At 35.6% G+C, this 15,038-nt stretch overlaps 1 protein-coding gene across 1 annotated transcript in view; it reads right to left on the bottom strand.

Moving 5' to 3' along the window:
* JMY (junction mediating and regulatory protein, p53 cofactor) overlaps nt 1-15,038 on the bottom strand; it is a 70,625-nt gene that overhangs the window by 14,380 nt on the left and 41,207 nt on the right. The window contains exons 5-7 of the mRNA XM_005505976.3: nt 11,607-11,772; nt 7,893-8,080; nt 1,646-1,732 (exon numbers count right to left, since the gene is read on the bottom strand). Of these exons, the coding sequence (XP_005506033.2) occupies nt 1,646-1,732; nt 7,893-8,080; nt 11,607-11,772 (441 nt within the window). The remainder of the gene's footprint in view (nt 1-1,645; nt 1,733-7,892; nt 8,081-11,606; nt 11,773-15,038) is intronic.

Raw genomic sequence — 15,038 nt, 5'->3', positions numbered from 1 at the left:
GCATACTACATATGCAATCAGGTCAAACTTTTCCTGAAGCAGTCTCAAACTCAAGCAGTTTTTCTGTTTGTTTTGGTTTGCGTTGTTTTGCTTTTAAATAAAAAGAGTGAAATTGCAATTCTTATTTGGTTTCAGGTTTGGAAACCCTTGAGATATTCTCTTCAAGAACAGCAGTGGTTGAAAACCTATTTTACAATAATAGTATACATTTTCAGTCACATTATCAACACAGAAAAGCCAAAATATAGCAGAAGTTTCTTTATATAATTGAAGTGGGCAAATCCGTAAGTAAAGAAAAAGCCTTGTAGTATTTCAGAGACAAGAAAGTCCTTAAACGTTGTCAAGAGTGATTTTTAAGAGTGATAAATGGACTACAATCCACACAGCAAATTCCATCGCCTTACCCTACAGTAAGGTAACTGAAAAAACCCTGTATTTTTCTAAGTTCCTGAAACAGTATGCCAATATGTAGTGTCATTCGCAAGTTGCCTGTTCATAAAATAAATTATGCATCTGACTTCTTGGACAAATGTATCAATGTTAAAAATGTATAAGGATGAAACAGAATCACTTTCACTAATCTAATTGAAGCCTGAATTAAAGAGACTTGGATTTCAATTCATCTTTGTAAGTGATCTTTATTAAATATTGATACAATATCAGTTCCCAAGACGTAGCCCAAAATTTTAATATTCTTTAAGTTATAGTCTGTTATGTTCAGCACAAGAGTCAGACTACCTGGCCTATTCTCTGCGATGAGACACTGCAGAGAATCCTGGAGCATACAGCTGGAGCTACATCTCTATATGACACAATTCAAGTGATTTCTTCCGTAGAAAGAAGAAAAATAATGAACGAACTTATTAAAATTCAAGAATACATGTGTAAAGAATCATAGAACCATTTTGGTTAGAAAAGACCTTTAAGATCATCAAGTACAACAACCTAACACTTCCAAGTCCACCTCTAAACCACATCCCCAAGAACCTCACCTGCGCATCTTTTAAACACCTCCAGGGATGGTGACTCTACCACTTCCCTGGGCAGCCTGTTCCAGTGCCTGACAACCCTTTCCAGGAAGTTGTTTTTCCTAATATTCAATCTAAACCTCCCCTGGCATAATTTAAGGCCATTTCCTTTTGTCCTGTCACTTGCTACTCGGGAGAAGAGACCAACACCCTCCATGCTACAACCTCCTTTCAGGTAGTTGTAGACAGTGATAAGGTCTCCCCTCAGCCTCCTTTTCTCCAGGCTGAACAGCCCCAGTTCTCTAAGCTGCTCCTCATCAGACTTGTGCTCCAGTATAGTTTTCTTACTCATCTCGGCATGTCTGACGCTGTACTCTGAGGTGTTCAGAATCACCTGTGTGCACATGGTAACAAACAGCACTGGCAGTAATCACCTGAGACTGTGAACCTACCATTAAAGAACTGTTTTATTTGCTTGGGTTCACTATCATCCTAACACAGCTATATAATCCTCCTTACCAACATAATACAACACAGAAATCCATGGTGTAAAGGTGAGGGATACACACCATCTTTTTAAAACAGCTATCACACTGAATATTCTCTTAATTATGTATAATGAGAAATGCAAGCTATTAACTAAAGGCTATATTCAACAGCAGAAAACTCATACTTACTAGCTGTACAGTATGGTGCATTTTGTATTCCTCCTCACTCTGGTGACGCTGCTGGATCTTTTCATCATGCTTTGCAATACAGATCTCCTGTAGCGACATAAAATCTTATCTATAAAATATGAATTTCAAATATCGATTTACAAGGTACAATGTCATATCTAGCAAATAGCACTAAGAAATAGAAAAATAAAAATCACAACGCCTGTCTCATACAAGCTAATCTAATCAAGACAATTTAGCTTACAATAAAACCATAAAATGGACACAAACTCAAGACAGACAAACTCAAACCTACTTCTTTTAACTGTCCAAAGAATATACACAAGTAGCAGCTGGTTGAAAAGTCTGTATTTGTATACATGGATAGTAACTAGCTCTCAAATATACTGCTTATTCCTGTTTATGCAACTAGACAGCTTCCAATATATAAAAGTCAGTTAATCTTTTGTATGTACAACCTGCAAGCACAAACATTAATAAAGCTGTTAGAACTGTATGCATGCACAAGGAGGTTCACTTATACTGAATTCACATCTGTAACACCTGGATTAAAAACACACATTTATTACACTGCCTGCAAGTAAAAAAAGGTTAAAAAACAAAACAAAACAAAAAACACAAACAAAACCAGGCTACATTACAATAGATGACAAGAAACAAGATGACAGTCAAACTTCATATAGATTATATAAAAAGATCTGCATAAGTATCAGTTACAAAGACAAGGCATATGCAGGAACTGAGAGTAGAGAGTAGAAACAAGACAGACAGCTTCATAGGACAATACTGACGGCCAGAAAATCAGATAACGTGGGCAATGACGTTAGGCCTGGTACAAGAACCACAAAGAACTTGAACAAAGTCCAGTGTGTAGTGAGAAACAGATCTCATGGCTGCATAACAGGGGGCAATGCTAGGAAGCGGTTTGGAGTGTGGCTGCAGCTAGAAGAATACTGAAGTGGTGTGCTTCCCAGGCATCAGTCAGCTTGCTTCACTGGGTGCAGCCAGACAGGAGCTTTGCCATGGAAAAGCATGGCCTGGGACAGCTGACGGAGCCAAGGCCACCAAATGCGATACTACAGTAGTGGCAGAAAGACACCAAAACAAAGTGGGGAGGGATTTATACATTTAAAAAAAAAAAAAAGACTCCTGGAAAGGCAGAGAAAGCTACATTCTCCTACAAGGTGACCACGGACATAATGTCATCACATAACGAGGAAGCCAGTGTTCCTGCATAGGACAGAAATACCATGCTGTCTTCAAAGTTTCTACACAGTAAGACCATCAATGTTGTTATCACATATAGGTAACACTCTCACAAGAGTGAAAGTTTCCGTGAAAATGCAATCCAAGCTTAACCAAAGGTGTATATATACAGCTAAGCACTTCTGGGTTTAGTGTATATTTGTTTGTTTGTGGTGTTTTTTTCATGATGCAAACATTTTAATTAATACAGCTGGAAAAGTTAATCCATTTAATTTGTAACTGCTAAAGTATGAACTACATCATTTCTGCATTTCACAGACACAGCAATAGCTTCAGAATATTATTAGAGAATCTGAAAGACCTCACGTAATACTACTGCTGATTTATCTTTATTATCTGTTTATATATTAATTTTGACTTCTAAAATAATGAAGAATGTATGTTATGACATATAAAGAAGTATTATAAAACAATGAGAAAACATGCTAAGTTTTGGGTTTTTGACATGTCTCATAAATACTCAGGGGGCACACCTTTATGAAACATTTTTAGCATCAGTACTTAAATCTTTCTCATTAAGAGGATAAACCACATCATATTTGTTTTGGTGCTGACTTTGTACTAATAAATAACCTACTTTAATGTAATTGGTTTTCTATGACTTGAAATAATAAAACATGTTTCAGCACAGGATTAGAAATCTGAATCATCTTAACTAACTACAGAAATGGTCTATAAAAAACAAGGGTGTAGTTTCATAGGAACAAATGCAGGGTTCCACCTGTGAAAGATTACATGACAACAAATTAAGGGTAAAGGAAAAGAAAAAGGTGAGGTGGCAGCATTAAAGAAGGTCCGGATGATTATGGCTGATGACAAGTTCAAGATAAATCAACAATCTCTGGCAAAAAAAAAAAAAGAATAAAACATAATTTGATATATGAGCAGGAATACATCCTGCAGCACATGTGAAGTATTCCCTCCTTCTCAGCACTGGGAAAGCAGGAGCACTATGCTCAGAGAGCTCAGAGAGCATCTTTCAAGAAAGATGGTGACCAACTGTATGAAATTGAGAGAGCATTGAGAAGTAATGTTCATTTCTGTTTTAATCAGCTGACTCATTTCACAGTATGCAATTGTACTTCAACTAAGACAACCAAAAGGGAGAGCTGAGGAACCATTTCAACTGTCATCACTGCATAAGCTACCACATTTAAGACTAGTAACATGTAATATAGGTAAAAGGGATCTGCATTACTATTATGTTTAACTAGATCCAGTGCGCCTTGATTTCAGATTTAAAAGCATCGCAATTAAAAGGTTACCTTCTCATTTAGTAAGCTCAGTATGTGCAAAACCCATATTTCACTCCAAGTGTTCTGAGTAGTTATGCCCTTATGTTGTAATAATAATAACAATAATAGTAATATGAAAGCATACCAGGTAACCGTATGCCAGCTGTCACTGCATTTAAGTCACACCTCTTCTGGCATGGGCTGTGCTTTAAACTATGGGCTTGAAAGGTAGTAAAGGTGTAATGGACACAACAGCATATGACGAAGCTTTCTAGATCAAAGCACAAATCATGAACATAGCCCAAACGGCTCCACCAACCAATTGCTTCTCCCAGTTTGCTCATGATTAGGAATGTAAAACAATTCTATTTCTTCACAAATCTATTTTTCCAAAGGTATTTCTCAAAATGCCTTTTACGCCATCTTTTTTTACCTTGACTCTTTGCTACAAATCTAGCTCCCTAATGAAACAGCTGCTGGTTCCATATAACCTAATTAATACCCGTGTGCAGCCAGCAGGGGGTGTACTGGGATAACAATAGCACTATCCTGCATCAAAAATCCATAACGAGCTTTCAAGACATACGAAAAATAATTAAACTACCACTAAAATATTATTTTCTTAATAACTAACTCCCTGACACGCACAAAGGAATATCAGGAAATTATTGCTTAACAAATACGAATAGGTTTGTATAAAAAAAAAATGAGAATGAGTTTATAGTCATGAATTTATACTCATGGCAGTACTGTGAAAGAACATCAACCTCAGTAAAATCATGAATTTAAAAAATGCTGGCAAAAGTTTCTAAGTAAAAATTACAATATATGACAACATCATTAAAAAATAACTGCATCAACTGCAAGAAAACAGGGAAGGAATTTCTGAAAAATGAAATGAATAGTGACTAGAACCACAAAAGTTTATATTTATATTACATATAGTCTTATTTTACACAGAGTAATTGATTCCCTTTCACTCCTTGATGTCCTCAACAGAAAAGATTTTCAAATTCCCAGCTGATGAAAAGACCTCCTGAAAAAATAAGAACTGGTGATAGAAGTAATTTCCTATTGTTTTCTTAATCGCAATATCTGTTGCTAGAAAAGGGGCATTCTCCTAAGGGAATCTTCATTTGCCAAAAAGCTAATAATGAACAAGGACTATAACTTCTAAACACATCACAAGACTGTAATATATACCACTTAATGCACAGCTTGCTTTTTGTTTTCAAATACAGAACTGACAAAGTTAAAAAAAAAAAAAAAGGAAACCCCCCCAAAAAAACAACAACAACAAAAAAAAAAAAAAAGGAAAAACAAACAAAACAAAAAACCCACCAACACCAAAAGCTCTCCAGCCCAATCCAAAACAGAACACTTGTTTACAGTTCTGTTTTAAGATACTTTGCTAAACCAAGCATGGTCAGGAAGAGAGTCTGAAAAGCATTAAATAGTCTCTCATCTCAGTTCAACAACATGTTTCTTAACTGAGAGAGACAGACTTTGAGAAAGATTTACCACATAGTATGTACTTTCCAAACGCACCCTCAAATCTCTTTTTCTCCACTTAGCATGCAGTCATCACTGTGCTCATTCTCAGCATCTAGAGTCTGCTTTTGCAACCCATCTGTATCTTTGTTCTCCATGGTTAACTCAAACTGCAAACTCTTCATAGCAAAACCCCCTTTTCCCTCTAGTTTTGTGAAGTACAACTACTCACATCAGGCACTATTATGGTGCTCATTAAAAATGTTTTGCAGTTTCACTAGGATGGTCATTCAAGACACAAAGTTTATGTTTGAATCAAAGCCACAGGGGGCTTGATTTTCAGGTAATTACTAGTAAGCTTAGTATGGCTCTGTGTTATTTAGCAGTAATAAGAGCAGCTATAGTAAATACCTCTAAGATAAATATCCATCAAAATGGCTATTGTTCTTTCCTGGCCAACAAGTACTGCAAAATGGTACACAACAACTGATTCTACTTATTCTTTTTTGCTCAAATAGAAAGATTTTGTTTACCTCTATGAGTTTAAATGCAACCTGTGATTTCTTCAGAATCTGAAAGCTAAGTAACTCACTGTAGCTGTCAACTGTGGATAAGCTATGCTGGGCAATGAAATCAGTAGCGTGCTGGAACTAGTTCAAAGGGTGCTGTCATGTCCAGCGGGAGGTTCCACATGGAGACATTACCCTGGGTCCCAAAAGCAAGCCACGTTCTTCCAGCACAATGTTGAGCAGACATGAGGATGTTACTCCTGCATGCAGGCCCAGATGAGCAATACTACCATCTACAACTCTGCATCATATCGCAGTGCACAAGTAGGCATGCTGCAACTACTGCTACAGCCTAGAATTAATTCCTTCAGCTTAAGCAAGGCATTTTATCACAGCATAACCTTAAAACAAATGAAGGTGACTAGTTTATTAGACAGATAAGAAGGCTAAAAAAAATCTCTACTCCTGCTTCAAGATTGCTTCTCAACTCATTAACTCTAGTAAGTTAAGTAACAAACAGCAACCACACTGTTGATTTCAAACAGGCTTGTGTACTCTGCAAGATGTCAAGCAGTGTCTTCTCATATTCAGGAGAAAATAGCATAACTACTATAATGGAGCCTATATTAATTAGCATAACATGACAGATAGAACCTATCCCTTAAAGCACTAAAAAGCACAGCTTCTTGATAATTTATTTACAGTCTTCTTCATATTGTGTTACTCAGAAACGGGATGGTGACTCAATAAATATAAAAAAATACAAAATATAAAATGTATCAATTAATGATTTGTTTGCTCTGTTATGCTTCAGATTCAGGTACAGAAATAGATATATGACTTATGGGGGCTTTACCCTCAGTCTACTGAAACTCTTTATGTAAAGGGGTCATCTCTCACATCAAGATGCCAATCTAGAATGAGTTCTCAACTCAGACTTCTGCATAGCTTTGTAGTATTACAGTATGGGGTGAAAACCTATTTTATAACAAGTATTATATTGCTTTCTCAGAACTTTGATCTGTTCTACTCATTAAGCTACCTTGCTCATTAATAATGCATATGCATGTAACCACAAACTGCTAGGGAAAAATAAGAAGATCCTTCTGGAAACAAAGGAATAAACATATTTACATACACTTGATACAGAATTTCACAACATCAACTATATTGAAACCATTTTCTGCACAGCATCCAAATCATGTAATGCATGAAAAAGGAAACTGGTCCTAAAATGAACACCTAGTTTTATAAATTAAGTATACTGGATTTCATATGTATCTACTGAATATAGAGCATCAATGACACATAAGTTTAAAAGGATGAGGTAAGAGAATGAAAGTAGAACTCATTAGTGAGAACGCATATTTGAAAATTCTCTTCTGCAAACATATATAAAACTAGTCCCTGTAAAAACATTAATTCTAGCATGTACTTTCCACATGAAAGTATTCTGATTAGTTAATAGAAACAAGTTTATTTGTTGACTTCAAAGTAATTAAAGGTTTCTTTAAAGTTAAAAGGTAAACTGAAACTTAAATATATCAGTCTAGTAACACATGCTATTGTATTTGGTACTCTGCAAAACATCTTTTAGTAAGTGGTAAACATAATTCACAGAAATTCTGGGAGACTTGGAAGTTGTTTTGAAATTAAACCTTTTGAAGTTTTATTAAATTTGCAAATTATTCTAGAAATTTGCAACGTAATAATATGTTGTGCTAAAAATTTGCAATTCAATAATACCTTCTTATTTCTGAGGTAGGCTTTCTTGGCTGAAATACGTCCACGCCTTGCTTCCAGCTGGCGGATTTTTTGATGTAATTTTTGCAGCTCCTCTTTTTGCAAGTGTATAGATGTTGCCATATCCTCTTTTTCAAGCATGGCTTCCATACTTTCGTAAGTGTCATAATATACCACTTCATCTCTCTTCTCTGTTTTAAAAATGTCAACAATGAAAAAGGCAAATCAATAGTTCAAACATTTTTTTCCTTTCAACAACAACAACCTCCCACCCTTCAAGTTGCAAGATTGAATGTAGAAGAATTCTATGGTCCCTTTAGAGGACTATCAAAAGGTCAGACGAAAAGCATTAGACAGCGAAGTATTGTAGGGCTTTAAAATTTATATGAAGAAAAGAAACCAACACCAATGAAACACAGCCTGGTAATCAGGTAAGCTCAGAGCATTAAAAAACAAATGCAAATCTAAACGTATGCTTGTGTCTGTAGCATAATGATCACAATGTACACATGTCTTCGCATCTCTTAACCAAGGGACCCATGATGTGCAGTAATATGCTGTGGTCTTCACTACAAACTTCAGGATTTACAGACTCTTTATGGAGTCTTTGGCATGAGACTCTTCCGTCACAGTCTACTGTTAATTTAACAAACGGGGAATCAGACAACAAAATAGAATGTTGGGTCGAAGAAGCAGCAAAGGCCTCTTGTTCCTTATCTCACTGGCATAATAAGGAGGATATTTCTGTAATACACCAAGAGCATCATTGCTGTCTGAAACAGGCAGATATGGCTGGCATGACCATCGTTGTCAATTCTGCAGCACCACCAAACCTTCTCATTTCAACTTCATCAACTACTGACAGCAAGACCGTAACTTCCTCCTACTTCTGCTACTAGGTTATTTGGGGAGAGAGGCAGGATTTTCTTTGGTATGCTGTCCATTTTAAAAGCTGTGTTTATTTCATGTTACATGTGTGTGCAGCCTCTGCTACAACCACAATTCTGACTGTCATGCTAACTTCAGCTCAACAGAAGACACAGCAGGACCAGAAAAGAAAGCACAGCACTATATTAATGTTAAAATAAAACCTAGTAAAAACAGACCTCCTATATTCTTTACTTTAGCACTCAGTTAAAAAAACATGACAGTTTCATCCATAAGTAAAACTGCCTAGTCACTAGAACCCACTTAGAGACATTGGTGATTAGAAATAAGATTTGTGGCTAACAACTATTATATTTTACCACGCACTCATAAAATGGAAGAATTTTCACGCAAATTTGGCTTTAGAACACTTTCATGTAGAGTTAAAGACACAAATTTACAAGTGAAACACCAGTAGCTCAGCTGCACAATAGTCAAATCTACCAGTTCTAAAACATAAAAATAAATCAGTTCTACTGTTTGGAAAATGACAACAACAAAAACAAACAAACCTTGGCAACTGTATTGCAACCTCCATTTAACATTCCAAGAGTTTTCTACAGTTTTGAAATATCTATAAACTTGTAAGTGTTTAAGCTTCTAACAGCTCAGTGACTTAATAATTACAAATATTCCTTTTAATATAAAATCCATACCATTTGCACTCATTCAAGCCACTCTCCAACCAAAGCAGGAACCTACTATCACATTCTCAGTTGACAGCAATGCATCCACCATAAAACCATCATACAAGGTGGTATGAATAGTTTGTATGAATAGTATAAGACCCTTTAAAATTCTAAATAAACTCACATTTTGTGAATTTCATTGCAGGTACTTGGTTAATGACAGTAAAAAACTACTACTATTGTTTATGATATGACAATCTACTATAATTTCATAGTTTTCAGATCCCATGTGCTGAATTTGCAAATGAAACTGTTTTTCTTGTAGCCTGCAACAACTGGCAGCCAAATGATATCACACTCACAAAAAATTCTGCTGGGACTTCATTAGCAGTACTGCTGATGTCCCTCAAATCAAAACACAATCCAAACATCTCTGAAATAACTCTACAGAGCCAATACAGTCAAAGGGTAAAGAACAGCAACAGCCTCTACAAGTCAATAAGACATACGTACTTCAAATCATACAGCTGTGCACAAATAAAGGCTATTACTTTACTGACTGTAAGTACACTTCAAAAACGAAGCATAGCAGATGCATGAGACTGTTCTTGCCTCTTTGACTGCACAGGAAACAACACATACTAAGACTACTATATGTTTTAGATGCTTTCATTCAAATTGGATGCTGAAGAGTATTAAAGAGATGGCAGACACTTCAGTGTGACATTCTTCACATTAATTGTTCTACCCCTCCACCTAAGTGAAGTCCAAAGAGTTAGTTTAATTCTTTGAGTAAATTTAAGAAATGTATTTTTCATTTCCTGTCCTATGAGATATTAACTAGGATTTCTTATAAAAAACCAGTAATTCCTTCTAAAATAGATGGCTGTTTTTAAAAGAAAATAACAACAAAAAAAAACCCCAACTTTTGGATTTTGTATTAAAGAATACTTTAAAAATTTAAAACTGCAAAGGAAGCCAGTACAGTGAACTATTTTGTTGCCATGAGAGAAGGAGAAGGTTGGTTGCTTCCTGAGTAGGGTTTTGTTTTATGAATTTTGGGTCAGGTTGTAGGGTTTGGGCTTTTTTTTTTTGAGATTTCTGGAGAAAACTTTACTAGAAGTCATAATGACCTCTGATGTGTTTACAGGAGGCTTCAGCTCTGAGAGCCCTTAGGTTTTACTATCAGTATATCTAAGAGAAAGAATTTCGATACGTTCTTTCTCAGCCTCTCCTTCAATGGATTTCCTTTGGTCTGCCAGTAAGCAAACCATACTGTGTCTTCAGTACCAAAATTAAATGTCTACCCTTCCCCAGTACAAACACTATCTACCTCTAAAGCACTAACTAGCTCTCCACAGAGGCACACAGTCAAGGCAGCCACATTCCTTTAAGTCATTTACAGAGTTTGCAATCCTCATCTTCCATATGTGCAGTTAGAGTTGTTGCCATGACAAGCCTAAAAGGAGATTTCACGTAACAGTGAGAAGAATCTGTGATTCCAGAAACAACTCACAATACAATGCAGCTTCAAATCTCTCTTCTTCAGTGACTTTTATATCCGTAACAAAATTTGCTCTGCAAGACCCATGCACTAAACAGAGCTTGTGTAAATAAAAACAGTAACTAGAGAAAGATCTAAAGAAGAGAACTGGACTCAAAAATGCTCTATGATTTACCTGTACCATTTCCATAGTTTCTAAGTACACAAGGTATAGTAGGTTCCTGAAACATTAGGTTTGCATAACTGCTCTGTATCAGTGAGACGTCAATACAAGCTTCAAAGTTTAGCTGAAGGACTCTCAATTTGCAGGAATACCTCTAGAAAACCAATCACTTCAAATAAATTTATAATAGCAATGCAAATTTTCAATAAGCCATGTCCAGTAACTATGATATTTCCTCCTCCCTAAATTCATTTTTCAGGAACTTACACAATATCTTGTATGCACATTTCCAAATGCAGCCAATGAGAACCAGACCAAAACTGCTGTATTGTGTATGTATAAGACTTATAAACAGGTATAAATCTTAATTTAACAGTACTTATGCCAGAAGACCCATCTCTTCACATGGTAAAGAATTTTTTCTCCCACAGGCTTTACTAGACTCTTAGAATTATCCCTTACAGATTACATCTTAATTTAAACGTGCAAAGCACCTGACATCAGTCTTCTGATACTTTCAAGTTGTGCTGTCAGCAGTAGCTCTTCACATTTCAAGATCTCAAACTGCACTTCATATAATTGAAGCTGTAGATCATAATAATCAGCTTCTAACTGGTCCAAATGGGCTATGGCTTCTGTACCACCTTTCAGGCTCTGCATCTAAATGAAAAGAGAAAAACAAACAAACAAACAAAAAAAAACCACAAAAACACATGACTCCAGGACAATGAGAACAAAACCACAGACTTCACAATTAGAGCTAGGTAAGTGCCTGGTACACTAAATGTAACATGCTAAAATTGAACACATCAGGAAGAGAAGATAGGTTTGATCAGCCACTCACTTTCAGATATCTTTCATATCTGACATTTTTTCTATATGACAATAAAAAAATCCATGGCATTGGATTATTCTTTGTGACAGAAGTGACAAGTCATATAGTGCATAGTGTAAAACATCTCTACCACTCTTTTTGCTCCACTACTTGATTCTCTGAAGATACATAATGAAATTAATATTTTCTGATTTTCAGTCCAAGAAGTCTAAAAGTCACTTTGCTAACAGCATCTAGAAAACTATAGTTAAAACTATCATTAAACCTGAACTGAGGAAAAACAAGTGAAAGTTGGTGGAAACAGAGATAATTACATGCATCAATTCTCTTGTAATGACAACTTAACTGAGAAGTCTCATCATTTCTGGAGTCCTTCACAGCAGAAAAAGATAACTAGATTATAATATTTATATACACTTTAGCACTTATTCATGTCATAAGTTTGACACAGAAAAGTGACACAGTATACAACCAAAGTGATAGCAAATCACCCTCTTTTAGCTGCTCGATACTGTTAGCCATTCAGGTCACATTTAAGAAATACTAACATGTAAGGGGATCCTATGTGCTGTCTCACTTTGCATGGGATTCAAAGCAATGTAGCTCTACATCCTGCATGTAACAGCATTTTCAAAGGATTTTCTCATTATAAAAAAAAAAAAAACAAAACCCAAACCAAATACCATAGCAACAAAATGTGGTGTGGTTTTTGGCTGTTTATTTTTTTGTTTGTTCACTTTGCTGGGGTTTTGTTGGGTTTTTGTTTGTCTCAAATTAAGGCAATGTCATTCAAACTTCTACCACAGCTAAGAACTTCAGCTTTGTCACTGAACTGTGAATTTCACTCACAATTATACATTTTTTTCTTTTTTAAAAAAATGTTCCCAAATTTAATTACACATCATTTGAATAAAGACTCCATAGAGGTATAACAGGCTATCTTCAAAAGTATTGGTTACTCAAATTATAGCAGCACAGTATTTTGCTCAGCTGCATCAGTGTCTGCCTGATGAAGGACCTGACAACTGAAGCTTAGCCCTACAAGCACAAATTACAGATGCTGCCAGCTACCTGTTCTGTTTTAGGGGTACACCACCACTATATTCAGTTTTCAGGTGCAAGATCAATGGAAAATTAATATTGTCATATGGTTCACAAGCAGATATCCAAGCCACATGAAAGCCCCTCATGAAAAAGAAAAATTGACACCCTTAATTACAACCATTTATGTTAAAACTTTCAAGTGAGATACTGTATATGTGTGATAATTCAAAAGAGTATCATCACTCTTGAGAAAATTTCAGCATTTCTTGTTAAAAATTTAAGTGTTGTTCAATTCGTAGTGTTACAAGTTGCTATCTGCACTAGCAATTTTCTGTATCCTTGGTAGGTCTAGCGTTTATCAACATGGTGAAAGAAACACTGATAACTTTAACATGAGAATGTTAGAGGAAAGAAACATTTTGCAGCTGGACAAAGAACTAAAACTGAGGACACATGAGTTCCATTTCCTGCTATGCCACAACTCCCTGCATTAACTCAAGCAAATAATTAAATCTCTGTGGCCATAACTCAAGTAATAGTGTTTATGGTCTTTGTTGTTTCATTCACACTAAGTGAAGAACCTGGGTAGGAACTCAGGTTTCCTAACAGTTCTAATACAGAAATATATAATCTTAAACCCACGCATTTGAAATAAAGATATAACAGGTTAAAATGGAAAGTTTCTGACAGGAACTACGAATACACATATTAAAGAGATAGATGAGATAATTAATAGAAAAATAGCAAAACATGGAATACAGAGGTGTGGGCCATCAAATCCAGCTTTCCACTGACATGGAATGCTTTCAGACAAATCTAAATTGAACTGTTTTCACAAACTGAGTTATTAAAATAATTTACATGTTGCTGTTGTTGTTCTTACTCTGTTTTTGTAAAAGAAAAAAGCTTTCAAAAAAACCTCTGTGTTCATTACTCCCATTGGAAGTCTGCTCCAGATACTCCATCCTAATTGCCAGAAAACTTCTGCCATATTTTCAGTGTATTCACAATTAGATAATATCATTTGTTCTTGCACCAGTCCTGAATATAGGAACACACATCGCTCTTGACAAATATTTATTCCTATTAGTATTTTTGTGGAGAGCAATTCTGTATTATTTTGGCCTTCATATTTATCAAAAAACCTTCAAGTCATCTTGTAAAACAGACTTGCCATTCCTGGCATCATTGTGGTAGCCATCTCTACAACTGCTCCAGTTAGAACCAATCTTTCTTGGGTAATCAAAAATGCGTGGAAGAATGATGTAGAAGACATCTTCCAAGTTCAAGTGCTGGTTTTATAGACTGGAGAGCACCTTTTGTTGTACCACCCTGTTGAACTGATGTATCAACTGTATTGCTATCAGATTATAGGACCATGGTCATTCTCATCTGCTGCCACTTATGAAGTAATAAAATTGAAGTTCAGGGTAAAAAAAAAGTATTACTTTCCTCTAGCAATATATATTAATAGCGATTATTAAATTCTCTATTATCCAGCCTTTTAAGTAATCTGTTACTGTTCAAACAGAATGCAAAGTTATGCTTCAATCCACTTCATGTGAATCCTGATTATTCTCTAGTTCAAGTATTCATTTTAATTCGTCGCTGTTGCTGTCTCAGAAATCTCAGAAGAAGGGAGTAAAATTCACAGAAAAACCTCAGGTCTAGTGCGAATATAGAAACTCATCCTCAAAATCAACAGAAAACCATTCTAAAGAATTTTGGCATTATTTTAATAGACTACAGGACACAATATTATTTTAAAAATGAGGTTAAGCTGATTACTTACAATTAGTACTTGGGCAATCAGAAAAATTTCAGACACTAAAAGAAAACGTCTCTTCCACATCAAAAGGGTGCACCACTGTTTTTACAAGCTTTTTTTCTTTTGTAGGACTAAATGTTCAAAATCCAAAGACAACCTGCTTGACACCAATGATGTCCTCATACACAGACAGATCTGGTCTTTGCTCTTAATTGTCATACTTTCTGTCATAATGCACAACTGAAACCCTGATAAATGAGTTTCTTGAGTATTTTCATC

This window comes from Columba livia, chromosome Z, assembly GCF_036013475.1.
Source record: "Columba livia isolate bColLiv1 breed racing homer chromosome Z, bColLiv1.pat.W.v2, whole genome shotgun sequence".
In the NCBI taxonomy this organism is placed as follows: Eukaryota; Metazoa; Chordata; class Aves; order Columbiformes; family Columbidae; genus Columba; species Columba livia.
Note: the sequence above shows the minus strand (reverse complement) of the source record. Positions and strands in the feature narration are given on the sequence as shown.